Genomic DNA, 22,499 nt, shown 5'->3' with positions numbered 1-22,499 from the left:
GTTAAAAGCTGGATGAAGTGTCAACAAAACTAAGGTTAGCCTACTAAGGGTATAATCTGTGCAGTGATAATGTTTCCCATGCTGTTTCTATAGTTTGCTCATTTTTCCAGAGAATCTGACCACTCATGTTTTTCCACTAAGCTACCTACAAGACTAAAAGCATGGACTGTGTGCTTTTATTCATCATGCAGTGTGGTATACATCCTAGAGCTACTATCTGTATGATCATTATAGATGGATATGTATGTAAAATATTGATGTCATTATTTTAAATAATGTAATTAATGGAGGTGTATTCATCACATATCACAGCGGCATCAACATGTTGCAGTTACCACTTTTTTCTGTTAAGCACTGAATTTAATCCTTAAAGCTGGAGTTTAAGTTAATATATCTTAATTTCTTTGTAATATATGAATACATTCATTGTTTGTTAATATTTTTTTGCTGTAATAAATGACGGATGTGAATTTCCTCCAGAGCCAGCCTGTTTCTGTGCAATGCTGAACCCTGCTGGTGTGTTAGCAGGTGTGCAGCAGCAGGAAGATGTTTCAGGAATTTTAACTGGGCATCATCATAGAGCACAAGTCCAGTTGTACGAACAAAGATCCTCAACACATGACAGTTAACGCTGATTTGGATCAAACCAGAATGGAGTAGTTTGTGGCTCGTCTAATACCGGAAGTAAACAGAGGAGCAGTGGTGCTGGAAACCTGATGGTGACACAATGGGGATCACCAAACTGGCAGATCTGATCCGACTCCATGCTCCTGGTGCTATATTTCATAAGGACATCAGTGACTACACAGGTAATAACATCCCTGATCTTTCCATCAATCTATTTGTTTCACGAGCACGGTCAGTCTGTGTCATAATAAACAGCGAATGCTAACAGCTAACGTTAGCATACAGTCACCTGACTGCTAGTTAGCTTAGCTAACGTTGACGTCAACTGTTTCTAACACTACATGCCATCATCTTTAAAAGTAACACTAACGTTTGCTGAATTATTTCAGTCAGATTTTTAAAATATTGCGTAATATTAAGATATTGATAAAAGCCATTCTGCATAATGAGTACTTTGCTACTAATTTTCCTGACCATGCTTATTGTGTACATTAGTATTTGACTATAACAATAGGTCTTCAACTAGTAATCACCCTGCTGTATTACTACTTGTACTCAAGTAAATTAACATGAGTAGCACCACTGCTAAAGCATTAAAACTAACCACAAGTTTTCACTGACGGATATCTGTGTTAGTAACCTGTAACAAGTGTTCAATGACAGTGTGTATTAACTGGTCTAACCATCTGTGTTTACTGCTGCTTTTGTACCTTTGAACATTTAAAACCTGGAGCAACAGTTTTCTTGTGCTGCTTTCAGACACCTTTTGCAAGTATTTAAACCCTTGAGCTTTGACCAAATTGGTTTCTTTAACAAAAAAAAAAAAAAAAAAAACATGGGGGAAAAATTGCAAAAAAAGAAAAATAGAGATTTAAAAATTATGGAAAATAAGAAAAAGCTAGGGAAGAAACTTTTAATAATAATAATTATTATTATTCCAGATTTATTTACAGATTTATTATAATTTTATAAGATTATAAATATCCTCTATATATTATCTCTATATATTTATCTGTATAATAATGTTATTATTATTATTATAATATTTTCTATTACTTTGATAATCTTTTTTATTAGCATTTTCAGCACTCTCTCCAGGTCATTCTAACTTTATTTCATCCATTATTTCTTACTTTCTTTCTTTTTAAGTAATATTCTTGTTTTTGTTTTCTCTCTTCTCTAGTTTCTTGCTTTTTGTTGGGGTCATTTTTATCTTTCATTGCTCATTGCATTCTTTCCATGTTGTTAAGAGAAATTAAGCCAATTTGCTGTTTGCTCAGGTGTCAAAGGGTTAAATGAGTCAAATGAAAGGACTCAAAGCACCAGGCATGACCATCGAAGCTCTAATGAAACAGTCACTAAGGCTTTCAAAGAATTACTTCACCCTAGTGCACGCTATTGTGCACATATCATCTCGTCATATGATCAGAGACTAGACATTGTATGATATCAACATACACATTACCCACCAATCATCAACAAGGTATTTTCATTAATAATTCATTAAGATGCACATAACATCAACAAATGAACATAGAACCAGCAAGTACAAAATAAAAGACCCACCCACCCACAAACCCAGGAACAAACAGAGAAAGCCAGACCAGTGAAAGTAAATCCAATACACAAGAACAAGAAATAAGCAAAATGGGAAAAAAAGGGAAGGAAAAATGACGACAAATAAATTAACTTGTGTGACACAAGTAGAGGAGTGTAGCGTATTTCGTTACAATTTTTCAGCTTTAAAATGGTTGCCATGTGAGAAAGAAGTATGCAGTTGATCCTTTAATAAAACAACAGATTTTCTCCAGTGTTAAATAATGCATAACATCCTTAACCCAATGTCCATATACTAAATCATTTATTTAATTTAACAGTTATAGTTATACAATAATTGACTTAAAGTTCTAGAATAAATGCACAATTTTGTTATAGATGCTATTGACTTTTTTGTATTACTTTTACAACAAAAAAAATCATCTACATGGAAATTGTATTATATGGTGCTGATGATGCCGGTGCTCTGTTACACCCCACAGGAAAAGTGATCGCACTGGATACCTCTATTGTTGTGAACCAGTTTCGTGCAGCGACGCCTTCACTAAGGTGAGCTCCTCAATGACTGATGACCCGATCTGTCTCACTGAAGTGGAGCAACAGTATATTTTTTTTCTCATGTGCTCCTCTTTTTTTCCCACCCAGCGTATTACATATATTGATTCCCCATTTCCAACCCAGTTCAGTCAATGTCCAGAAAATAAGGAACACCAGTAAAATGCGGCAGTCCAATGTCATAACCTGCAATAACTTCTGTTGACTAATGAGGCTGGACTTTGTGTTGGTGGTGCATTGGACTGAGTTATATTTGACAGTGTTTCTAATATCTTTATCATCTTATTTGCATATGAGCAAAAATATTACAATCACTACACCCACTACAGCCATAAAGTTCAGTTACAAATGATATGTTTACAGGGGTTTCAATCCTTTGGCCAGAGTATTTGTGTGTAATGTCCTCCTATTTCTTCTCCGCAGCCCCCTGACAGGTCTCTTCTTCCGCACGCTCACCTTCCTGGAACATGACATTAAGCCTGTCTTTGTGTTTGACGGGAAGCCTCCTGGGGAAAAGACAGCTGTTGTAAGTGACACCTCTGTATCTTTTGACTCAACTTGACACCAAACATACCCTCCTGGTGTGTGTACGACAGTCACAGGTCAGGGAGACTTATCTGACTGCTTCCCTCATGTGTTCTTAATGATAGTAGAACTGCTCTCCTTACATGTGTTGACTGAAGGAAATATCTTAAACAAGGATGTGAAAGGGAATTCAATGAGCCAGTGGAATACGATAAAGACATCTAACACTTGTATTGTGATGCAGATGACTCCCACACATGCTAACTGAAGCTCCTGTTTTACCTGCAGCTTGAGAAGCGAGCTGAGGCAGCTGGTTGGAAGTCTCACAACCGCACAGGCATAGGTACATCTACACAGATTGATAACAGGCACAGGTTTTGAACTTATACATTCAGGAGAAATATTTGAACGTCAGGTCTTCTGAAGTGAACTCTTTTGTGCTCCTTGCAGCATCATCCCAGACCAAAGATTGTCTCCAGCTCCTGAAGCTTCTGGGTGTACCTGTCATCCAGGTACGACCTGCTCAACATAGAATATATAAGTTTGTTTTTTTGTTCATATCGAACATTCACTTCCTGCATTTTCATTTTGATCCCCCTTTCTTTCTCTCTGTCTTATGCTCCAGGCTCCAGGGGATGCTGAGGCCATGTGCGCCCACCTGGTGAGAGACGGAACTGTGGACGCTGTGGCATCGGAGGACATGGACACACTGCCGTTTGGAGCCAGTATTCTCATTCGCCAGCTGAACGCCAAGAAGGACAGGTAAGAATATTACAATTTATGTGTTGCTGCTGTAAGGATTGTGCTGGAGTTTTCTTATGTTATGTTTTACTCTCTTCTTCTATAGTTTTCTGGGGCTGATGCATTTAAATACTCTTAAGAAGAGGTTGTAGATATCAGCCGTAGAGATGTCTGCCTTCTCTCCAATATGATGGAACTACATGGCACTCAGCTTGTGGTGCTCAAAGCGCCAAAAATACATTTGATAAACTCAACAGCAATGTCTCTTTCCAAGAATCAAGACCTGGTTACTCAAGATAATCCACAGACCTTGTTGTGAGCAGTTTCATGTGGGAACTATTTTTCTTTCTTCTGAACTACACCTGCCAACTGTCTCACTGCGCAGAAGGAAGCATGCATCTGCTGCTAGCTCACCTAGCACCACTGAGCTAGCTAACGTTACAGCTTGGCAGAGAAGGACACCATTAATGTTTACATCTCACACTGTCACTAGCCTCTCCTCTGAGCAGCGATACAGCTGGTGGGTTTAGTTGGTAGAGAGAAATAGGGGTGAACTGTCCTTTTAAATTTCTCATCTGTGATAATACTGATGCATTGGCATCACCCGAGGCTGTGAAATCTGCGGTCAAACATCATCCTGTCAGCTGGTGACTCTCCAGATAAAAATGAGCAGCAGCAAACTGGGCCGAGCTGACAGAGATAATTTAAGCCACAGTAAACTCTCAAAAGAAGACTAGCTATAAGCTTCTTATTATATCTAGCAGGTCACAACAGCAGTGACCTGTTGGACAGAAATTAGCTGCATGCAGGACATTATATGTAACCAGGGAAATCACTTTGCAAATGAGCTTCACCTGGAGTGAGGTCAAAACCTGGAAATACACCAAACATGTTTTCTTCTGTTGTTGATAGTTGCATCTTTTTTTTCATGTTGTGCTGTTGCTTAAAATGTTTCTGTGGCTGCTAATTCCTGTCTGACAAGCAACTGGCTGGCTGACAGATCTCCAGTTACAGGATTTGTAGCCTCAAGTCATGTTGCACTGATACCACTACCAGTGCTTTCCTCATGTTGCTTTATTTACAACAATCCAAATGATCACTTTAAATGAAGGAGGGACTGGAAGGTTTGTGAACTGATATAATCTCTTTTTCATCACAGTGAAGTCATTGAATATTCTTTACCCAAGCTGCTAGAGAGACTCCAAATTAGTCACAAGGAGGTGAGACTGAAACTCTAACATTGTCTTTGAAAGTACTGAATATTTCAGTTGGTATTTGTGATATCACTTCGTGCAAATAATATCTCGAACTTTCCTTCTTTTGCCATTTCCTTCCACCAGTTTGTCGACCTGTGTATTTTGCTGGGCTGTGACTACTGTGACAAGATAGCAGGTTTGGGTCCTAAGAGAGCTCTGACACTGATCCAGAAGCATCGCACTATTGAGAACGTGGTTCTGCATGTCAACAGAGAGGTACTAGATGGACAACCAGTGGTCTTTGGTCTTCACTCTGTACGTTGCTTTACAAAAAAGTGTAAGATCTGATAACACCCTCGTATCTGCTGCCCCTCAGACCCACCCTGTGCCACATTCCTGGAAGTACAAAGAAGCACGGATGATATTCTTGGATGCACCGCAGACAGTAGCTCCTGAACTCACCTGGACTGAGCCAGATGAGGAAGCCCTGGTCGGGTTCTTCTGTCACGCCACATACGTTAAGTGTGTAGTTTTTGCTTTAGCTTTCACATTTCACATGCTCCTCTGTCTCTTTCAGAGACAGTTTTAACGGTGTACATGCTGATATGGTTTTAGGGAGGACAGAATCCGTCGTCGGATGGAGAAGTTCCGTCAGATGCGGGAAGGTAAACGGGAGGAGAGGGAAAAGGAGAGAGCAGCAGGACGCAGCAAGCAGACTCGCATGGAGGACTTCTTTAGAGTTACTAGGAAGAGGGAGCAGGTGAGCATAACACAATCATCCACAAAAATATATTTCAGTTTATGGCATATTTAAAGCTTATTACAATGATTCAGAGCTCGATTAATTAGAGGAAAGCAATAATGATCATTTGTATAGCAATAACTCACCCTGTGTTTCGTTGAATTCATAAAGAAAATGTCAGTTTTCTCGCCTAAGGTGAACCAAGAATCAAAAAACTGAGGAAATTCTTGAAAATTGAAATTATAGGGGTCTGTGTTTAACAACAGCAAAACTGTATCAAAATATCTGTTCAAGAAGTCTTACACAACTCATGAAGTACAATCCAAGTCTCATTTATCCAGTTCAAAAATCTGTTATCCAAAACAGTGATTTTACCTCACAGGAGCTGCTGGTGTACCGCTGCCTCGATCAGGTGCAGAAAATGCATAACTTGGTGCAAAAACATTGACCACAATGCAGGAAATCAAGTGTTTGGCACTCAAAATAACACTAAAATTGATGAATCACGTGAAAATTCGGTTATGGCAGTTCTGAAACATTTTTGTTAATGTTATTTTATTTTTTTATTTGGTACAGTGAGTTTGTGACAATATTGCTCTTTTACTCCTTTTTTTGTCTTAATTTTGGACTGATGTTGAATGTTATCGTCTCATTGATACTGTGTGATTTCAAATTAATTTATATTTAATGTTGTTTTGTGAGTGGACCCCAGGAAGACAAGCAACTACCTTGTGGAAGCTAATGGGGATCTGAATAAAGAGGTTAAATTACTGTTTTTGTCGATGGAGTCTGGCTTTGAAGAGAGCATAGATAAGTTACACTTCCCATTCAGTTCCCCGTCAGAAAAGGCTGTCTGTTTGGGAGATACTGAGCATACGACTGGATAAATCAGACTTGGATTATACTGCATGAGTTGTGTGAGAGTTTTTAAACAGATATTTTGTTTTTGGATTCTTCTTTCACCAAGGAGGCATGCGCAAAAAACAGTTTTCTTTACAAGTTCAACATAACATTTTAAGGGCGAACTATTCCTTTAAAAATGAATTATAACTACCTTTGAAATGTCTGGATCAATCATGATTTCTACTCCAGTCAAGCAGTCAGTTATGACCTGACGAAAACAATCACTTTTAATTTTCAGTAGCTCCAAATGTGGTGTGTTGATTTGTCTGAACAGTTCTCTCTTTCTTCCTCCAGCCCGTGGAAGTTGCAGACCCTTTAAGCAGCAACAGGAAGAGACCAAAGTCACAATAAGGCCGCCACCATCTCCTGCTTGCTGCCTTCACCATTGAAGTTGGAAGCTGTTTTCAACGCAGTCCAGATATCTCAAACAATTATGAAACGACATTAACAGACAAATCTGTGATTTGGATCTTGAGTTTCAAGCTCTAATGCTTCATTCCTGTTCTGATGAGAGACTCCATTTCAGTGACTAAATGATGTTCCAAGTATTCTGATTTTACCTTCTGTAGCGCTAATAATCAACAGACTTCACCAGTTTTTGTTGGATCATGGTTTCACATTTGGAGGAGACTGTGCTTTTCCAAGTGCCTTCTACTTTTATTCCACCGCCAAATTCAGAAGAAGCCAAAACAAGCGCCTCGCAAGACACTGACTTCAAGTCGTTTGTCTCTGCATGGGAGCACTACCCCCCACTGACAATACAATAATCTGATCCTGTCTTAACAGCAGTGTCTGCAACAATGCAGTTCACTGAGCAGTTCTTCAGCGTGTCCAGCAGTTTCCTGTAAAGCCACCAAGAAAAGCAGAGCAGGCGGTGGATGGCTATGAAAGAGAACAGTGTTATCACTGTCAGGGAGGCCTTACACCAGGCCAAAACTGGAGACAGGGGATGTCTCATCACTAGATATTCAATGAGCACCTGTTGTGTGACGGGTGCCAAGGCAGGGACTAAAGACTTGCATTTTAAAACATGCAGTAAAGTGGTGTCATGTCTGAAAGAGACACTGAGATGTTTATTAAGAAGGGTTTATTTTGAAAAATACTGTAAATACAGGCACTTTATGTTTTACAGTTGTATGTTATATGCAAATGCTGTTGGTGTTTTTAATTAAAATAATGTTGAAGTTTGTTTGTGTGATGTTCTTATGAAAGTGTGGTTGGGTCAAACACTGCAAACTGCAAGTGTGGTGTTTTCACAGCACCTTTTTTCAATATTTCTGTGTGAAATATTCCCAAATGAAGAGTGTTACGTTCAATGAAAACACGAGGCACCATTCCAAACCAACAGATGGCGCCTGTGCGTGTGAGGCCGCTCTGTCTCACACTTGCTCCCTGCAGAAGAAGTAGTTTGTCAGTCGCCCAGTCTCCCCGCTAGACCGGAGAAAGGTGTCTACCCGGCCGCCACCGTCACACGAGACGAGTCTACCCCGAAGACACCCGCCCTGTCCCGGGTCCCCTGACCAAACTTCCTCCACGGTGATACCGACCCGCTGTTTTCGGCCATGGCGACGAGTGCGAAGCGAAAGCAGGAGGAGACTCATCTGAAGATGCTCCGGGAAATGACTAGCCTGCCCGCGAATAGGAAATGCTTCGACTGCGACCAGCGCGGCCCGACCTATGTCAACATGACAGTGGGCTCCTTCGTCTGCACCACCTGCTCCGGCATCTTGTGAGTTTCCTTTTGACCCTAAAGAGCCATTTGTATTGTTTACAGCCTCCACCAGGTGAAGACAAGGCACCGCTGTCGGTCACGGACATGCCCGGTCCGTAACTGACTCGGCGGAACCGTTAGCTTGTTAGCTAGCGTTGAAGTCAGGACAGGTAACGTCGGTTCCGCCCGCGGCCGTTGGGCTGGGCCGGTTAGTGACGGCGGTTTGGTTCGCTTCCAGCTTTACTTCACATGTCGGCTGAGTGTGTGCGGATCTCAGTGGTTTATTACTGCCTGTGTGGTCAAGGTTAGCACGCCTAAAGCTTCATATATACCTCAGTTAAATATTTGACCACCTTGTTTGAAAACACGTCACAGGGGACCCTCCTCTGGTTGAACTTTAGCTGGACCTCCGACATGTCGCAAACAAACACATACACACACACCTCCAGATAAGAAGGAGCAGGGTGAGTCTCTCACCCTGGGAAGTAGCTGAAAGCAGAAGTGGGGCAGTGGGTCGTCTTTAGCTGCTGACTGATGAAACATCTTTTTAGTGTTATGAAATCCAAACCGGTATTTAGGCAATGAATCTGATTCATGCAATATCTATTACTGTCCACTCCCTTTTAGGGAGGCAAACATATCTGCTTATCTTGCTGATAGTTTATTAAGTGTTTTCCTTGTCACCTAAGGTGTTGCAGTGCCTTATAGTACAATATTTACCCCTTTATTGTGAGCTAGTTGTGAGTGTATTGTGTAATGTAATAGTATGCATATAACTAATCAACATTTAACCTGTAATGACACTGATATGATCATGTAGTGTGTTATTCTTACCAGTTGTATGACTCAGTGCACAGATCCATAATAACTTGGGATGCACTGGTATTGCAGAATGAATGAATATCACATACACTGAAAAGCATTGTATCTCATATCTCCATCTGCTGATTGGCTATCACAATAAGAGTATGCATGCATAATATCATGTTAATTACACTACAGAAGAGACTTGATGATCCCTAAAATTAGGTGGGGGATATATCGGTGTCAGTTATCGGCCAAATAATTTGTCATATATCAGCAAAAAACACTGTATCGTGCATCCCTAATAACCATACTGCACAGAGTAGCACATCAGGTAGGAAAAGTGAAATTGGGGAAATTACTATAACTAACTGCTTGGACTAATGCATGGACAGTGTTAGGGTGTCTGCAGGTCCTTCAGAAGTCTTAAACTGTCTTTAAATATATAATAATATTTAGGCCTTAAAGGTCCAGTGTGTAAGATTTAGGGGGATTTAGTGGCACATGTCGATGAGGACTGCTCATTGCAACCAACTGAAACTTCTCCCTGGTAGAATTTCAACATTGTTTATTGTCCCAGAGGGTTTTACTGTAGCTGAATTACCCACAGTGGTCTCCTCCTCTCCAAAATAAACAGACCAAGTGATTGAAACCAGAAAAAAACACTTGATAAATAAGGTTTACATTACAAATCAGTGTTTCTCCTACGCTGTTTGGCATGTTGGAGACTGACGACTCAATCACCATTTCTGATAACTTAAAGTGCTCATCTTTTTTACTGATTCAGACGTTCAGTAGGTTTTTACTGGGAGCCGAATTATCCACAGAGGTCTCCTGCTCTTTGAAACAATGGGACTGTTGATTTAGACCAGTAAAAACAGTGAATAAAGAATTTTCATGTTACAAATCAGTATTTCTCCCACGCTGTTTGGCATGTCGAAGACTAGTGGTTTGCCCACCTCATGTTCATGTGTGCTCACCTTTATTCTCTGATAGCTTGAGATCTAGACGTTCAGGGGAGTTTTACCGGGAGCTGAATTATTCAGAGGTCTCTTCCTCTCCAAAACAAACGGACCCAGTGATTTAAACCTGTAGAAACACAGAATAAAGCAGCTTCATGTTACAAATCAGTCTTGCTCTAATGCTGCTTGTCGCAGATAGGCTTCTAACTACGCGAATGGTCCAATCAAGAGCCAGTGTTTGGTTTGTGCGTTCTGGGCTACTGAAATATGGCGGTAAACATGATGATCTCCATAAACAGGGACCCATTCCATGTGTACATGAACAGCTCATGCCATGGTAAAAAAAAAACAACAACCCACAATTATTCATATTCTCAGGTGATTATACACTAAAGAAAACATACTTACTGTATTTTGTTTCTGCCAATATATCCCTCTAAATCCTATACACTGGACCTTTAAAAGTAATTAAATAGTTTTAAAGGTCCAGCGTCTAAGATTTAGTGGCATGTAGCGATGAGTTTGTAGAACTAAACTTCTCCCGTGTGCCAAGCGTGTAGGAGAACTACAGTGGCCAAAGCAAAAATGCACATATCACTAACTAGTGCCAGTGTTTGGCTTGGTTTGAAAGAGGACTTGCTCCATATGTAGATATAAAGCCTTGATGTAGGGTACAAAAGCACAACAGTTCTTAATTTTAAGTGATAATACACTAATGAAGACAAAGTTATGAAAATGATATTTAATTTCTGCTGATAGATGCCCCTAAATCCTACACACTGGACCTTTGAATTTGTGAGGTCTTAATTGCCCAAAACAATTTATCTAATTTATCCATATTTTAATTTCTTCTTGTCAAAATGAGTCAAGCTTGTCTACATGAGAAAGTTCATATTTATAATGTTAGGAATCTTTAAACCTACCACTGAAACTAATGCTGTATTTTTACTTTAGACTTACACTTACCTGTTGACAAAATGTAGATTAATCTCACTCCTCACATCTATGCTACTTACCTGCAGTGCTTGAATGAAAACAGATGATTTGTCCAATTTTGGTTAAAATAATTTTGAAAAATCTCAATAAGCATAACATTTGAGTTTCTACTACATGTAAACACCCTTATTTTTCATAATAAGTGACACTTAATTTAGTTGAAATGGTAGAAGTTTGACATTTAAGTACAAATTTAAACATAACGTATTCACTCTCTTGAAATCAGAGTTAGTAAAGGCGTCTGTGGCAGCAGTTAAAACCTTGAGTCGATGTGGATGGGTCTGTATCAGCTTTGCACATTTGAACACTGCCTTTTGTCTTTATTCTCCTTTGCACAACTGGTAAGCCTCCATCAAGTTGCAGTGAACAGCAATTTTCAAATCCTGCCATAGAATTCTGGTTTGGTTCTTGGTTTTCAGCCACTTCTGTTACAGACTGCATTGTTTTCCTCCAGGATGTGTCTTGAGTGTCTGACATCATTTTATCCTCAACCCCCACAAGCCCTCCACAGCCTGCGGCAGCATCCCCAGAGCATGATGCTGCCATCACAAGATTTGTGGTGGTGATGGTAGGATGTGTTTTGGTCTCATTAAACCATAGAGCCCACATCCCCTGTGGCAAACACTAGCCCAGGATGTCAAGTGATTTTTTTTTTTATTTTTAACAGCAGTTTTGTATTTGCCAACCTGCCACAAAGCTGCAGCTGGTGAAGCAACAGTTGTTTTCGCACAGCTCATCTGGGGTTGTCTAAGGCCCCGTGGTGCCCCTTCTCGCTGTTATCCCTCCTGCACATACCCTCGTATTTTGAGAACTGCTGCTTGCTCCAGGCAAATTTCCAGCCATTTAAAAAAAGATTTTATGATTGACCTAACTATACTCAGAAGTGTTTGTGTAATTACTTTCCTTTTCAGTGTTGAGACTGTAAGGTTAAAGGCAAAAACATGTGCTTCTGTGCAATATGAACAAGCAGTTCTCCAGTAATCTTGTCACAGATTTGTCTGTTAAGGTCCTGTGTCTTCACAATTAAGCTTTTGCCAGAAAACCGCCCAACTAACTGTTGCACCTTCCACCTATTTAAAGTGTATTTACCCTTATGTCACTTGTCACACCTTGATTACACACAGGTGATTTCAATGTGGCTCATTATGTGGTGTTTAAAAACAGCTGGCTGCTGTTACAATGTGAATTTAATATGTCACAAACTGCAAATACTTATATGCTTAAGTAGTTTGTGTAATTGTGCTTGGCCAGTTTGTGGAGATCCACTTAACTTTAATACTCAAGTATGTTTTCTGTGGATTCATTTCAAAATTCACTGTGATTTTATGTTTTGAAGCAATGAAACACGAAGAAATGTATTTGGGTTTACAGCTTTACTGCCGCGGTAAACATAGTTATGGCATCTGTTGTAAGTCTATAACATCGAGCACAATCTCAGCCATTTCTAATTAGGTCCTGGTCATTTCTAATCAAATGAACAGTCACAAATATCTCTGAAATAAAGGGATACTTTGGATTTTTTGATGTGGGGTTGTATGGTGTACTTATCCAGCATCAGTGTATTACCTACAGTAAATGTCTGTCGGCATGCCTCCACTTTCTGGAAGTGACTCAAGTGCTGATACGGAAGTTAAGCAATGTTCTGCTGTAGATGGGGCAGCAGTGAAATGTATTTTAGCCATCTAAAAATGGTCCCATCTAAAAATATCTTAGAGTTAACATCCTCATCTATGCTCTTGTCAAAGCCACCAGACTACATTGACAAAAACAGCAATTTTGGTTTGCTGAACACGGGAGCTGCTGGTTTACTTCTGCCTTGGTCAGTTAGTTTGTGGTATTATATGACTTTGGTGAATCCGAGCTAACCCTTTAAAACACCTAACTTACACAATAACACAAACAAACTAACTGATCAAGGCAGCAGTAGACCAGCTTCTCCTGTGTTTAGCGATGTTAAATCACTGTATTTCTCAATGGAGCCTGGCTTTGAAGAGAGTAATATAAAGGCTTCATTTCTCCATCAGAAATTGCTGTCTGATGTTAACGTAAAGCAGTGAAAACTACAGCAGTACATTGCTTAGCTTCCGTGTTGGACTCCAGCCCGCTTCTCTAAACTGGGGACATGCCAACAGACATCTGCTGTGTGTAGTACACTGACAAAAGATCTGAACTATCTCTTTTAACTTGTGCCTTTTATTTTGATGTTTGGGAATTCATATTTACTGAGACATTCCTTGGGATTTAACCCAAAAACCGGTCAGTCTATGGTCTTAAAAATGTTTAATCAGCAGTAAATGCTCATGTTTGCTGTTAAATGTCTGTCAAATGTTCATACATGTGCACAGAAAATATATCAGTGCATGTGTGGTTGTTGTTTGCTCATCTCATGTCACGTGAACAACACTGGGTTGCATCCTGCTTCTCTTGTTCTTATGCCAACATATACCTCCTCCACCCACAGGCGAGGACTGAACCCCCCACACAGAGTGAAGTCCATCTCTATGACCACATTCACACATCAGGAAATTGAGTTCCTACAGAAACACAGCAACGAGGTATCGTGCACACTTTACAACAAAGGAGTCAGCGCCATATTTCACATTGTTAAACACTGTTTTTACAGTCGTTTTGTCTGTGAGTCAGAAGCATCTTGGCATTTTTCTGAACCTTGCACAGTCAGCTTTATTGGCATTCCTTTCCCCCCACTTTTTCTCCCATTTCTCGTCATCCCCTCCCCCCTTCCCTTTACTCTCTCTCTCTCACCTCTCTCCGTTCTTTGCCACCACCCCACCCCCACCCCGTTCCCCTCCTTACCTCCCACTCTTCTCATTCCTCTGCCCCCCTGTAGGTCTGTAAACACATCTGGTTGGGCCTCTATGACGACAGGACATTAGTTGTTCCAGATTTCCGAGAACCACAGAAAGTAAAAGAGTTCCTTCAGGAAAAATACGAAAAGAAAAGATGGTAATATTAACGTCTGATTTCTTTTTTTCTTTGTTATGGGAAGAATAAAACCTGTTGTTAAAAGATCACAAACCAACTTCCATAGCCATTCTCATTTCAGTTGTTCACCCTTTGGATGCACATTGTATAATGCGTTGAGGTATACTATGCACAAAACAAAACAATGTATATACTCCTGCAAAAGTAATCCCTCTAAGGACACATCCACACAAACACTTGATTTAAAATGGCGTTTTGAAACAAAAACGATCTCTGTACTCACAAGTGTTGTAGCAGAGTTTCAGAAGTGATCTTCGTCTGTCACATGACCCTGTACATACACTAAGCATGTGTGTGCTGGTGGTTCAAGGGAAGATTGTCTACTTTGTGGTTAGTTGCTTAATTACAGAAGATACTACAGAAACAGTATAAAGTAAGACAAGAGATTTCTTTGCTTGGACCAACGATGAGGTGGAACTGTTACTGAAAGTAACATGATGAGTATAAGGCAGTCAAGGCAGTGGGAAATAGATTGGGAGTCCATTTTAAAGCAAATACGGCGACATATCGGAGTGGCACCAGGAGCTTTATCCATTGCCGGAGAAAGCCACTGCAATGGAAAAAGAAGTACATAGAGCTAGCTATAATGTTTTGACTTTACAGGCTGTGACTGATAAGACCCATCAGGAAGCAAACACTTGTGTCTGTGCAGTAATTTCCAAATTCTCACTCATCCAGACTAAATCACAACCCTGTAGTTTTCAAACTAAAACAGGGTCAACAGCGTTTTTAAGGCCTCTGTTTGTAGCGCCAATGTTTCTTATTACTCGCCAGAATCATGTGGCGGTGTATTTATCTGCAGATACCCTTTGCTCTGTCTGTATTTTCTTATTTTCCTCTCCTTTTGCTATATAGCATAGTGACCAGGTGCCACACTGTAAGCGGCACGCATCCAAGAGGAAGCTACAAAAATTGTGAACACCGTGCTGAAAAAATGCAAATATAGCGAGGCAAAACTCCAAGCAAACAAAGCTCGTTTCTAAAATGAAAGTGAATCTGGGATTGGCTCTCACTTTTGCTGCTGATACTGTTTACATACAGTAGCTGACAATTCCTGCATAGTTTACCTTAACCTTTTGTGTGCATACAGCTTTCTATTTGGGAAGGCAGTGAAATGCTAAACTGAGTGCTAAGAAGTCTAGAGTGCTAAGAGTTAAGTGCTGCCTCTGCCAAAAAACAAAACAAAACATTTGGCAGTGATGGATTTGGTTAACCATGTGTTTTAGGTTGATAGCATGCCAGTCATTGTCTTGGACTTTCTTTGTCTATGTGTCACTTTACTCTTTTGGTTCATTGTCATTGGAAAGGGTGCAACTGTGCTTTATGAAGCAAGTTTACATTTGATCATATTAAATAAATTTGTTGTATTCATACGGTGCTTAGATGGGTCACAGTTACAAAAAGCTGCTTCTGTTCGTTCCTTTTTTTAAAAATATCTCTACATTTGTGTCGGTAATCTTTCCTGGATATTTAGGTATGTTCCTCCAGACCAGGCAAGGGCAGTAGCAAGTGTCCAGGCCTCTGTTTCTGGCTCCTCGGCCAGCAGCACCGGTAGTACCCCAGAAGTCCAACCCCTCAAGACACTGCAGCTCAACAAGACCCCACTCCGCCAGGTAACAGAAATAGACACTGAGCCTGTGAGTGCTCATCATTTGGAATTCAGCAGGAAAAAAAGTTTTAACTTGTCCTTTTTTGGTTACTGTCTAGTCTCCAGCGCTTGGTCGTTCCCAGGCTCACAGCGCTGCTCAGGAGAAGAAGTTTGACTTGCTCTCTGACCTGGGAGGAGACATTTTTGCTGCTCCACCCACTCAAACTTCCAGCTCCACCAACTTTGCCAACTTTGCACATTTTCCCAGCCAGTCGGGTAAGAAAGCTTTCTCTCAAAGGAACCAGAAGGTCAAACGTTTCACTCAGACACTCAGCACAGATTTGGTTTGTCATCAGCCCATGCATTGCCCTGCCATTGTTTTTATTTCCACATTCATTCAAGTTTGTATTCATTTTTTCCTTGTGTATGGCTGCAGCACCTCAGGGTAATTCAGATACCAACTTTGCCAACTTTGAGGCATTTGGAAACACTGCAATTCCATCCCATCTGAGCACGTCACCCCCCTCACAGTCCTTTTCATCAGGTACCCCACTCCGCACCATTTTCATTCTTCCACCCTGTCCACACACTCACCCTCATCTCAGTATTTTACTCGTTCATTTCTTACCCAATGTGTCCACTGGGCAAGCCCTTTTTCGCTTGGATAAGATTTAAAGATTTTCCAATTTAAGACATGCTAAGTTTTAAGCCATGTTTGAAACACACCAATACATTATTACAGAAGTGCTTTGAAGGGAGACACCCAGTGGACATTTAGCCCTAAACCTGTTACAATACAGCACGCTTTCCCTCAATCATTTAGTTAATTCTTTGTCTATTATTTTTGAGTATCTGTGTGTATGAATGTGGCACTTGGTCTTTGAGTATCTTTTTCTTCCCCAAAATTTGTCAAAAGGGGGAGGTGTGCCAATTCCGTCAATGTCTAGTGCCGTCCCCGCCCAGTCCCAGCCAGGGAGCAGCAGAGAGGATCGTTATGCTGCTCTGGCTGAGTTGGACAACGAGCTTAGCTCCTCTGCCACCACGGCCAGTAATGTGCCAGGGTGAGAGACACACACACACTGCTAATAAATATTCACCACAAACAGTTAACTGTCTATGAAGAGTGCCTCTGCACACCTGGATAGCCTGGACAGATACTACATGAATTTGATTAAGTTAGTGTGGTTGAGTAATTGATGATGACTTAAACACTAGGAGAATGCATAGATTGATTGCATTTACATCTTTACATCTTTGCACTACTTGATTGCTTTTATTTATTTTTATTTTTGTATCATGTCTTCTATTCTCTTTGACTTCCTTATTTAGACTTATCCTTTTGCACTGTCTGAGCCGTGAGTCAATTCAGAGTAAAATGCTGTTTTGATTCTCTGTATGTCTGTTACATAACTGTAGAACTGACGATGAAGTCTCTTGAATCTTGAATGTTGAATTTAAATCCCAACTAAATTCTAGTCAACATTTTCCACTCAGAAAAGTCTATAAGACAGCCCCTCCAGGTTGATAAGATGTGGTGATGGCAACAACTGATGCAAATACAACCAGTCCCTGTGACTTCTGTGTGACCTCGCAGTTTTCTCTGCAACTTTTCATAGTCTCCTGCACAAACCAAACTTTCTTCCTTGTTTCTGGTTGTGAAGATATAGGCATGTGCAACATGAACATCTCAGTTACCAACAGAAATTACTGCTAAAGACCGTGTAAGGCAGTTTACTGGTCTTCTGCACGAAAGGGAGGATAAACTGTTTTACACCATGTGGCACATTGTGGTGGAACTCAAACAACATCAATTGACAAACACTCTTCTGCTGCAACACACAGCCGGACAATGGCTGAAATGTGTGGTCAACAGACAAGATAAATAAGAATGACAGAGGCTATTGCATCCACATCTGTTGCACATGCTGAGAGAGGTTTCATTGCAAATGCCTAAAAACATTGCGACAAGCATTGCAATATTAAAAAAAAAAAAAAAACACGCTGTGCTGTGAAATCAGGTATTTTAGACTGCAGCAATCCCAGAACAAGCCTGCCAAATCCCAGAGGGAATGTTAAGAATTCATCTCACAGCTAAACTGCTTTAAGAAATAGCCAACAAAATGTTCACAGTGTCAGTGAATCAGCTCGAAAGGTTAATTAAAGCCTGTCATGTGTACTGCATGTGTTAAACACATGTAAAAATATTTAATCTGAACATTTCCTTTACAGGAACTTATTTGGACCTGTGCTTGGTTCATCGCCAGCCCAGAATCAGCCTGTGTTACCGAGCATGCAGCCTGGCTTTGGAGGTGCTAACAGTGATTACTACTACAGTGACGCATACAGAATGAAAATCCATTTTCAGAGCTGTACATTTTCAAACATAGCTTGAAGACTGATTTTGCAACTGCCTCCTGAATGTCTTCCAGCCGTCCCATCTACAAATCCCTTCGTTGCTGCAGCCGTTGCCCCGGAGATGGCCACCAACCCTTTCCAGACCAATGGTAGAGCTCCAGCTGCAGGTGTGTGTGTGTGTATTTAAAGTTTAGTGTATTTAATGAGAGACATTTTCGTCTTAGAAATTTGTGTTACTTTGATGTAACCCAGTTACATTGCCAAGTAGCTCTGTGATTTGCCGAAGTATGTAGAATTTACTCCTCCTTGTGTGTGTTGTGGGTGTGCGTGTACATTCGTGTACACACATGCTGTGTGTGTCTCATAGCGTCTTTTGGCACTGGCTCTATGAGCATGCCCGCCGGCTTTGGGAATGCGTCTTCCTACTGCCTCCCGACCAGTTTCAGCGGAAACTTCCAGCAGCAATTCCCTGGCCAGGCTCCCATCCCTTACTCTCAACCTGGGGCCTACCACCCTCAGTCTAATGGTTAGTGGCCTCCCACATCCCTCTGTCCTCTCACCCTGGTCCACCTGTGCAGTACCTGTCAGTGATTTAGGTCACGCTCAGCATGATTTTGTTATCTTTATCTACATGATGGCCATCTGCATTTGGAATTGTGTATAAGTTTTGCTGCAGCAAATTAAGTGTGACTTGTCCATGGCAGCTACTGTACATTGATTTAAGGTTGCATTTAGGTTACAAAGCTTTAGGGTTCTGCTCCGTGCGAAGCTCTGGACCAGAAACACAATTAACAAATCAGACATCACTCATAAGGCTCTGTTCACGCCTGAATGCAATCTGACACGCTGGGCTTGGCTCTCTTGTTGATTTTTTTCCCTCTCTTTACAGTCTTAGATCCCTAGAGCTTTTAAAAATTAACTCATAATGTAGTTCAGTGGAAAACAACTGTTTATCTTTGACTCTTTATAGCCTGCTCTTTATGGCTTGTTGATATAACAGTTGCAATGAAATATTATTATTACACATTGCCTAACTGCTGGAGAGAGCAGACTTGACCTGTTGTAAATCCCTTTCCCTGTATCACCCCTAGGCCCTGCTTTCCCAGTCTACGGTCAGAACAAGCCCTCCATGACGCCCTTTGGGCAGCCCATGGCTGGCCCTGGCATGTCCAATAACCCATTCATGGTGAGCATGCATTGTCTTTTGTTTTTCCCAACTTTGTGGAGGAAATAAAGGATGAAGTATGGGGGCTTTCTCGGTTTAAAGGGACAGTTCACCCAAAATCAAAAATACGTGGTTTTCCTCTTACCTGTAGTGTTATTTATCAATCTAGATATCGGCCATAGAGATGTCTGCCGTCTATTAAATATAATGGAACTAGATGGCACTCAGCTTGATGCTCAAAGTGCAAAAAATAAATTTGAAAAACTCAACAGCAGTGTCTTTTTGCAGAAATCATGACCTGGTTAATCAAGATAAACCACAGACCTTGTTGTGAGCAGCTTCATTTAGGAGCTATTTTCGTTCTACTGAACTACGCCTGCCAAGTGTATCACTACGCAGAAGGAAGCATGTATCTTCTGCTAGCTCACCTAGCACCACTGAGCTAGCTAACGTTACAGCTTAACTGAGGAGGACACCATAAATGTTTACATCTCGGGCTGTCAATAAGCAGGACCCTTTTGTCCCTGAGTAGATGCACACTTCCTTCTCTGCGGCGATATGGTTGGCGGGTGTAGTTCGGTAGAAAGAAGATAGTTCCTACATGAAACCGCTGACAACAAGGTCTGTGGATTATCTTGAGTAACCAGGTCATGATTTCTGGAAAGAGACATTGCTTTTTGGTTTTCCAAATGTGATCTTTTGGCACTTTTAGAACCACAAGCTGAGTGCCATCTAGTTTCATTATATAAGAGAGAAGGTCGACATCTCTACAGCTGATATCTCCATCACTCTGCAACTCACACCAAACAATCTAGTGTGACAAAAAGCTCTACAGGTAAGAGTAAAAATATGTATTTTTTAATTAGGGGTAAACTTTCCATTCAAGAAAACAATTGTACCAATTGATTTCATTGAAAACATTGTATTTAATAACATTTGATTTAAAGGGATTATTATCTCAGACTGTTATCTGTTGGTGCCCTAATTCTGACTCTCTCTTATTTCAGGCGGGAGCTCCGGCCGGGTCATTCCCTTCAGGCGGTTCGACCAACCCTTTCCTGTAGCACAACTCCCACTCCTTGCCAGCAGAGGGCAGCATGCAGCACATATTCAACGCACCCGTTCCGTCATGCAATTAGTGGCAGTACATTTTTTTTAAAAAGACTTTTTGTTTTGTTTTTCATAAAAGAAGTTTACAACACTATGGAGGAGTACAAAGGACTACATTGAAGACTAAGGGACTGTTATAGGGGAAAATGTACTGTTTGGACTATATACATTATATGCTTTTTATTTTTTGTTTATGACTGTAAGCTCTGTGCATATCATCATTTGTAATCACAATTAAGTACATGTTATGTATAACAAGGACTGAGTTAACAAAGGTGAGTATCCACATACCTTGTGGGAAAACCCCCCACTACAAACTATCTACATAGGTAAGGGTATAGACTTTAAGAATATAAACAGGGTTCCATCCAAATCCATTCCTGTGGTTTGAAGCAACCATGATGATGCAGGTATTTCATTCTCAAAAGGGATTTCTTTTTGTTACGTTAGCATAATTGCAACCATACTGGCACCAAGGTGCAAAATGTCATTTATTAACTTACAAGATGCCTATAACCCCAAGCAACCAAACCCACGTCTTTTTAAATCAGAGTGACATCCCAAGCAGGTGGATTGGATACAGCATTGGTCCTGGACCACCTTTTATTAATATTGCCAATATCTGGGAAATGGTGTAAAGAAAGGGTAGGAGCTAAATTTGGGTTGAAACGAAGGGCAGCTCCTTGAATATGAGGCCAGCAGATGTTTCAGCTCACCAGGTGAAGGGACAGACATGTCTACTAGAGCACAAATGTAGGAAAGAGACCAGAAGTGCAGGCTTTAAGATGTGTATTTCTTTGTCCTGTCGCCCTACCTAATCTATACATATTGGTAAAATGGTTTAATATACTCTAAGTAACCTCTCCTGCTTTCAGATATTCAGTGTATTTTATGAATATGGTAAAGACAAAGGAAAGACTGTTAAGAACGCTTCAGGGTTGTGGGTGTGACCCAAATTGGGTTGCCTCAAAACAAGTGAAGTTATTCACATGGTTGCGGGTGACTTGTCCTCTTGACAGGAACGACAGGTTTACCACACCCTGCCTAGACAAAAAAAAAGTACATTTTAAAGCAAAATATTTATGAAATGTTTGTTATGTTATATTCACTACACTCCCTTAAGATCTGTCTTCCTCTTTGCCTTCTGATTTAAAAGCTTGGAGTGGAGTGAAGAGCAGGGTGAGGAGAAATAATTGGTCTCCCTTCAGTTTGCTTTAGAGTAAGGTGAGGTACAGAACAGATTAATTTAGGGATTATTACATTACCGGTTCAGCCTGGGACTCTGGAGAACTAGTGTCTCAGTTGTGCCACCAATGACTAACAATGAATTTGACAATGTGTTTCTTGTCTTTACAAGAATAGGTAAGTAACTGTGTACATATATAAATATATGTATAAATAAATTAAAAGATTTTTAACTACAGTTAGGATGTGTGTATATTTATCTTTTGATTATCCCGACAGAGAGGTGACACTAGTGCTGTGGGCTGATGAGTCCACATTTCATTTTGTTTTTCGAAATAATGGATGTTATGTCTGGGCTAAAGACAGTAAAGATGTACGTACAGGTTCTGGAGAAACCATGCTCCCATCTAGATGGTATCCAGATGTCCAGATGTAACCCTAACCCTTACCCCCCCTCCCTCCCCAAGGATAAGCGATTACAGAAAATAAATGAATGAATGAGTTTTATCATGAAATATCTTGTCTTTGTATCTATTCAATTGAATATAGGTCAAAAAGGATTTGCAAGCTAATTATATTTTTTATTCGGCATCCCAACTTTTTTGGATCAGGGGTTGTAAATCGTTTATTGTTTTATCATCTCGGATTTTTGTTTCAAAATGCTTTCAAAAAGTCAGTTTAGTGGTTAAGTTTCTGGGGAGAAAAATCCTAGGAAGAATTCCCCCCAGGAGGCCCACATTAAAAATGGTCCTCCCAATATTAAATAGATGATTA

The 22,499-nt window shown here is 40.5% G+C and overlaps 2 protein-coding genes across 3 annotated transcripts; both read left to right on the top strand.

The window, feature by feature from the left end:
* Positions 1–508: 508 nt before the first annotated feature.
* On the top strand, positions 509–7,997 carry zgc:110269 (probable flap endonuclease 1 homolog). The gene is made up of 11 exons (XM_049598298.1): positions 509–809; positions 2,667–2,733; positions 3,163–3,265; positions 3,553–3,607; positions 3,715–3,776; positions 3,890–4,026; positions 5,165–5,225; positions 5,346–5,477; positions 5,578–5,723; positions 5,817–5,961; positions 7,141–7,997. The coding sequence occupies exons 1-11, from the start codon at positions 728–730 to the stop codon at positions 7,195–7,197; spliced, it is 1,047 nt and encodes a 348-aa protein (XP_049454255.1). The 5' UTR covers positions 509–727; the 3' UTR covers positions 7,198–7,997.
* A 252-nt stretch (positions 7,998–8,249) lies between these two features.
* On the top strand, positions 8,250–22,196 carry agfg1b (ArfGAP with FG repeats 1b). Of its 2 annotated transcripts, XM_049598770.1 has the most exons (12): positions 8,250–8,575; positions 13,781–13,874; positions 14,168–14,283; positions 15,797–15,935; positions 16,030–16,186; positions 16,347–16,454; positions 16,827–16,971; positions 18,140–18,219; positions 18,340–18,432; positions 18,633–18,791; positions 19,357–19,451; positions 20,438–22,196. In XM_049598770.1, exons 1-12 carry the CDS (start codon positions 8,409–8,411, stop codon positions 20,492–20,494), a joined length of 1,410 nt encoding a protein of 469 aa, XP_049454727.1. In that variant the 5' UTR covers positions 8,250–8,408; the 3' UTR covers positions 20,495–22,196. The 2 variants fall into 2 exon arrangements, with proteins under 2 accessions (XP_049454727.1, XP_049454728.1); XM_049598771.1 differs by lacking the exon at positions 16,347–16,454.
* Positions 22,197–22,499: the final 303 nt, after the last annotated feature.

This window comes from Epinephelus fuscoguttatus, linkage group LG15 (assembly GCF_011397635.1).
Source record: "Epinephelus fuscoguttatus linkage group LG15, E.fuscoguttatus.final_Chr_v1".
NCBI lineage: Eukaryota > Metazoa > Chordata > Actinopteri > Perciformes > Serranidae > Epinephelus > Epinephelus fuscoguttatus.
The sequence above is the reverse complement of the archived record's forward strand: the minus strand, read 5'-3'. Positions and strand labels throughout refer to the sequence as shown.

Bases quoted from the DNA above. Each gene is read 5' to 3' on its own strand.
- agfg1b (XM_049598770.1), top strand. From the start codon at position 8,409: ATGGCGACGAGTGCGAAGCGAAAGCAGGAGGAGACTCATCTGAAGATG. The intron at 15,936-16,029 runs GTAACAGAAATA...GTTACTGTCTAG, and splicing joins ACAAGACCCCACTCCGCCAG to TCTCCAGCGCTTGGTCGTTC. The intron at 18,220-18,339 runs GTGCTAACAGTG...AATGTCTTCCAG, and splicing joins CATGCAGCCTGGCTTTGGAG to CCGTCCCATCTACAAATCCC.
- zgc:110269 (XM_049598298.1), top strand. From the start codon at position 728: ATGGGGATCACCAAACTGGCAGATCTGATCCGACTCCATGCTCCTGGT. The intron at 4,027-5,164 runs GTAAGAATATTA...TTTTCATCACAG, and splicing joins CTGAACGCCAAGAAGGACAG to TGAAGTCATTGAATATTCTT. The intron at 5,724-5,816 runs GTGTGTAGTTTT...ATATGGTTTTAG, and splicing joins TGTCACGCCACATACGTTAA to GGAGGACAGAATCCGTCGTC.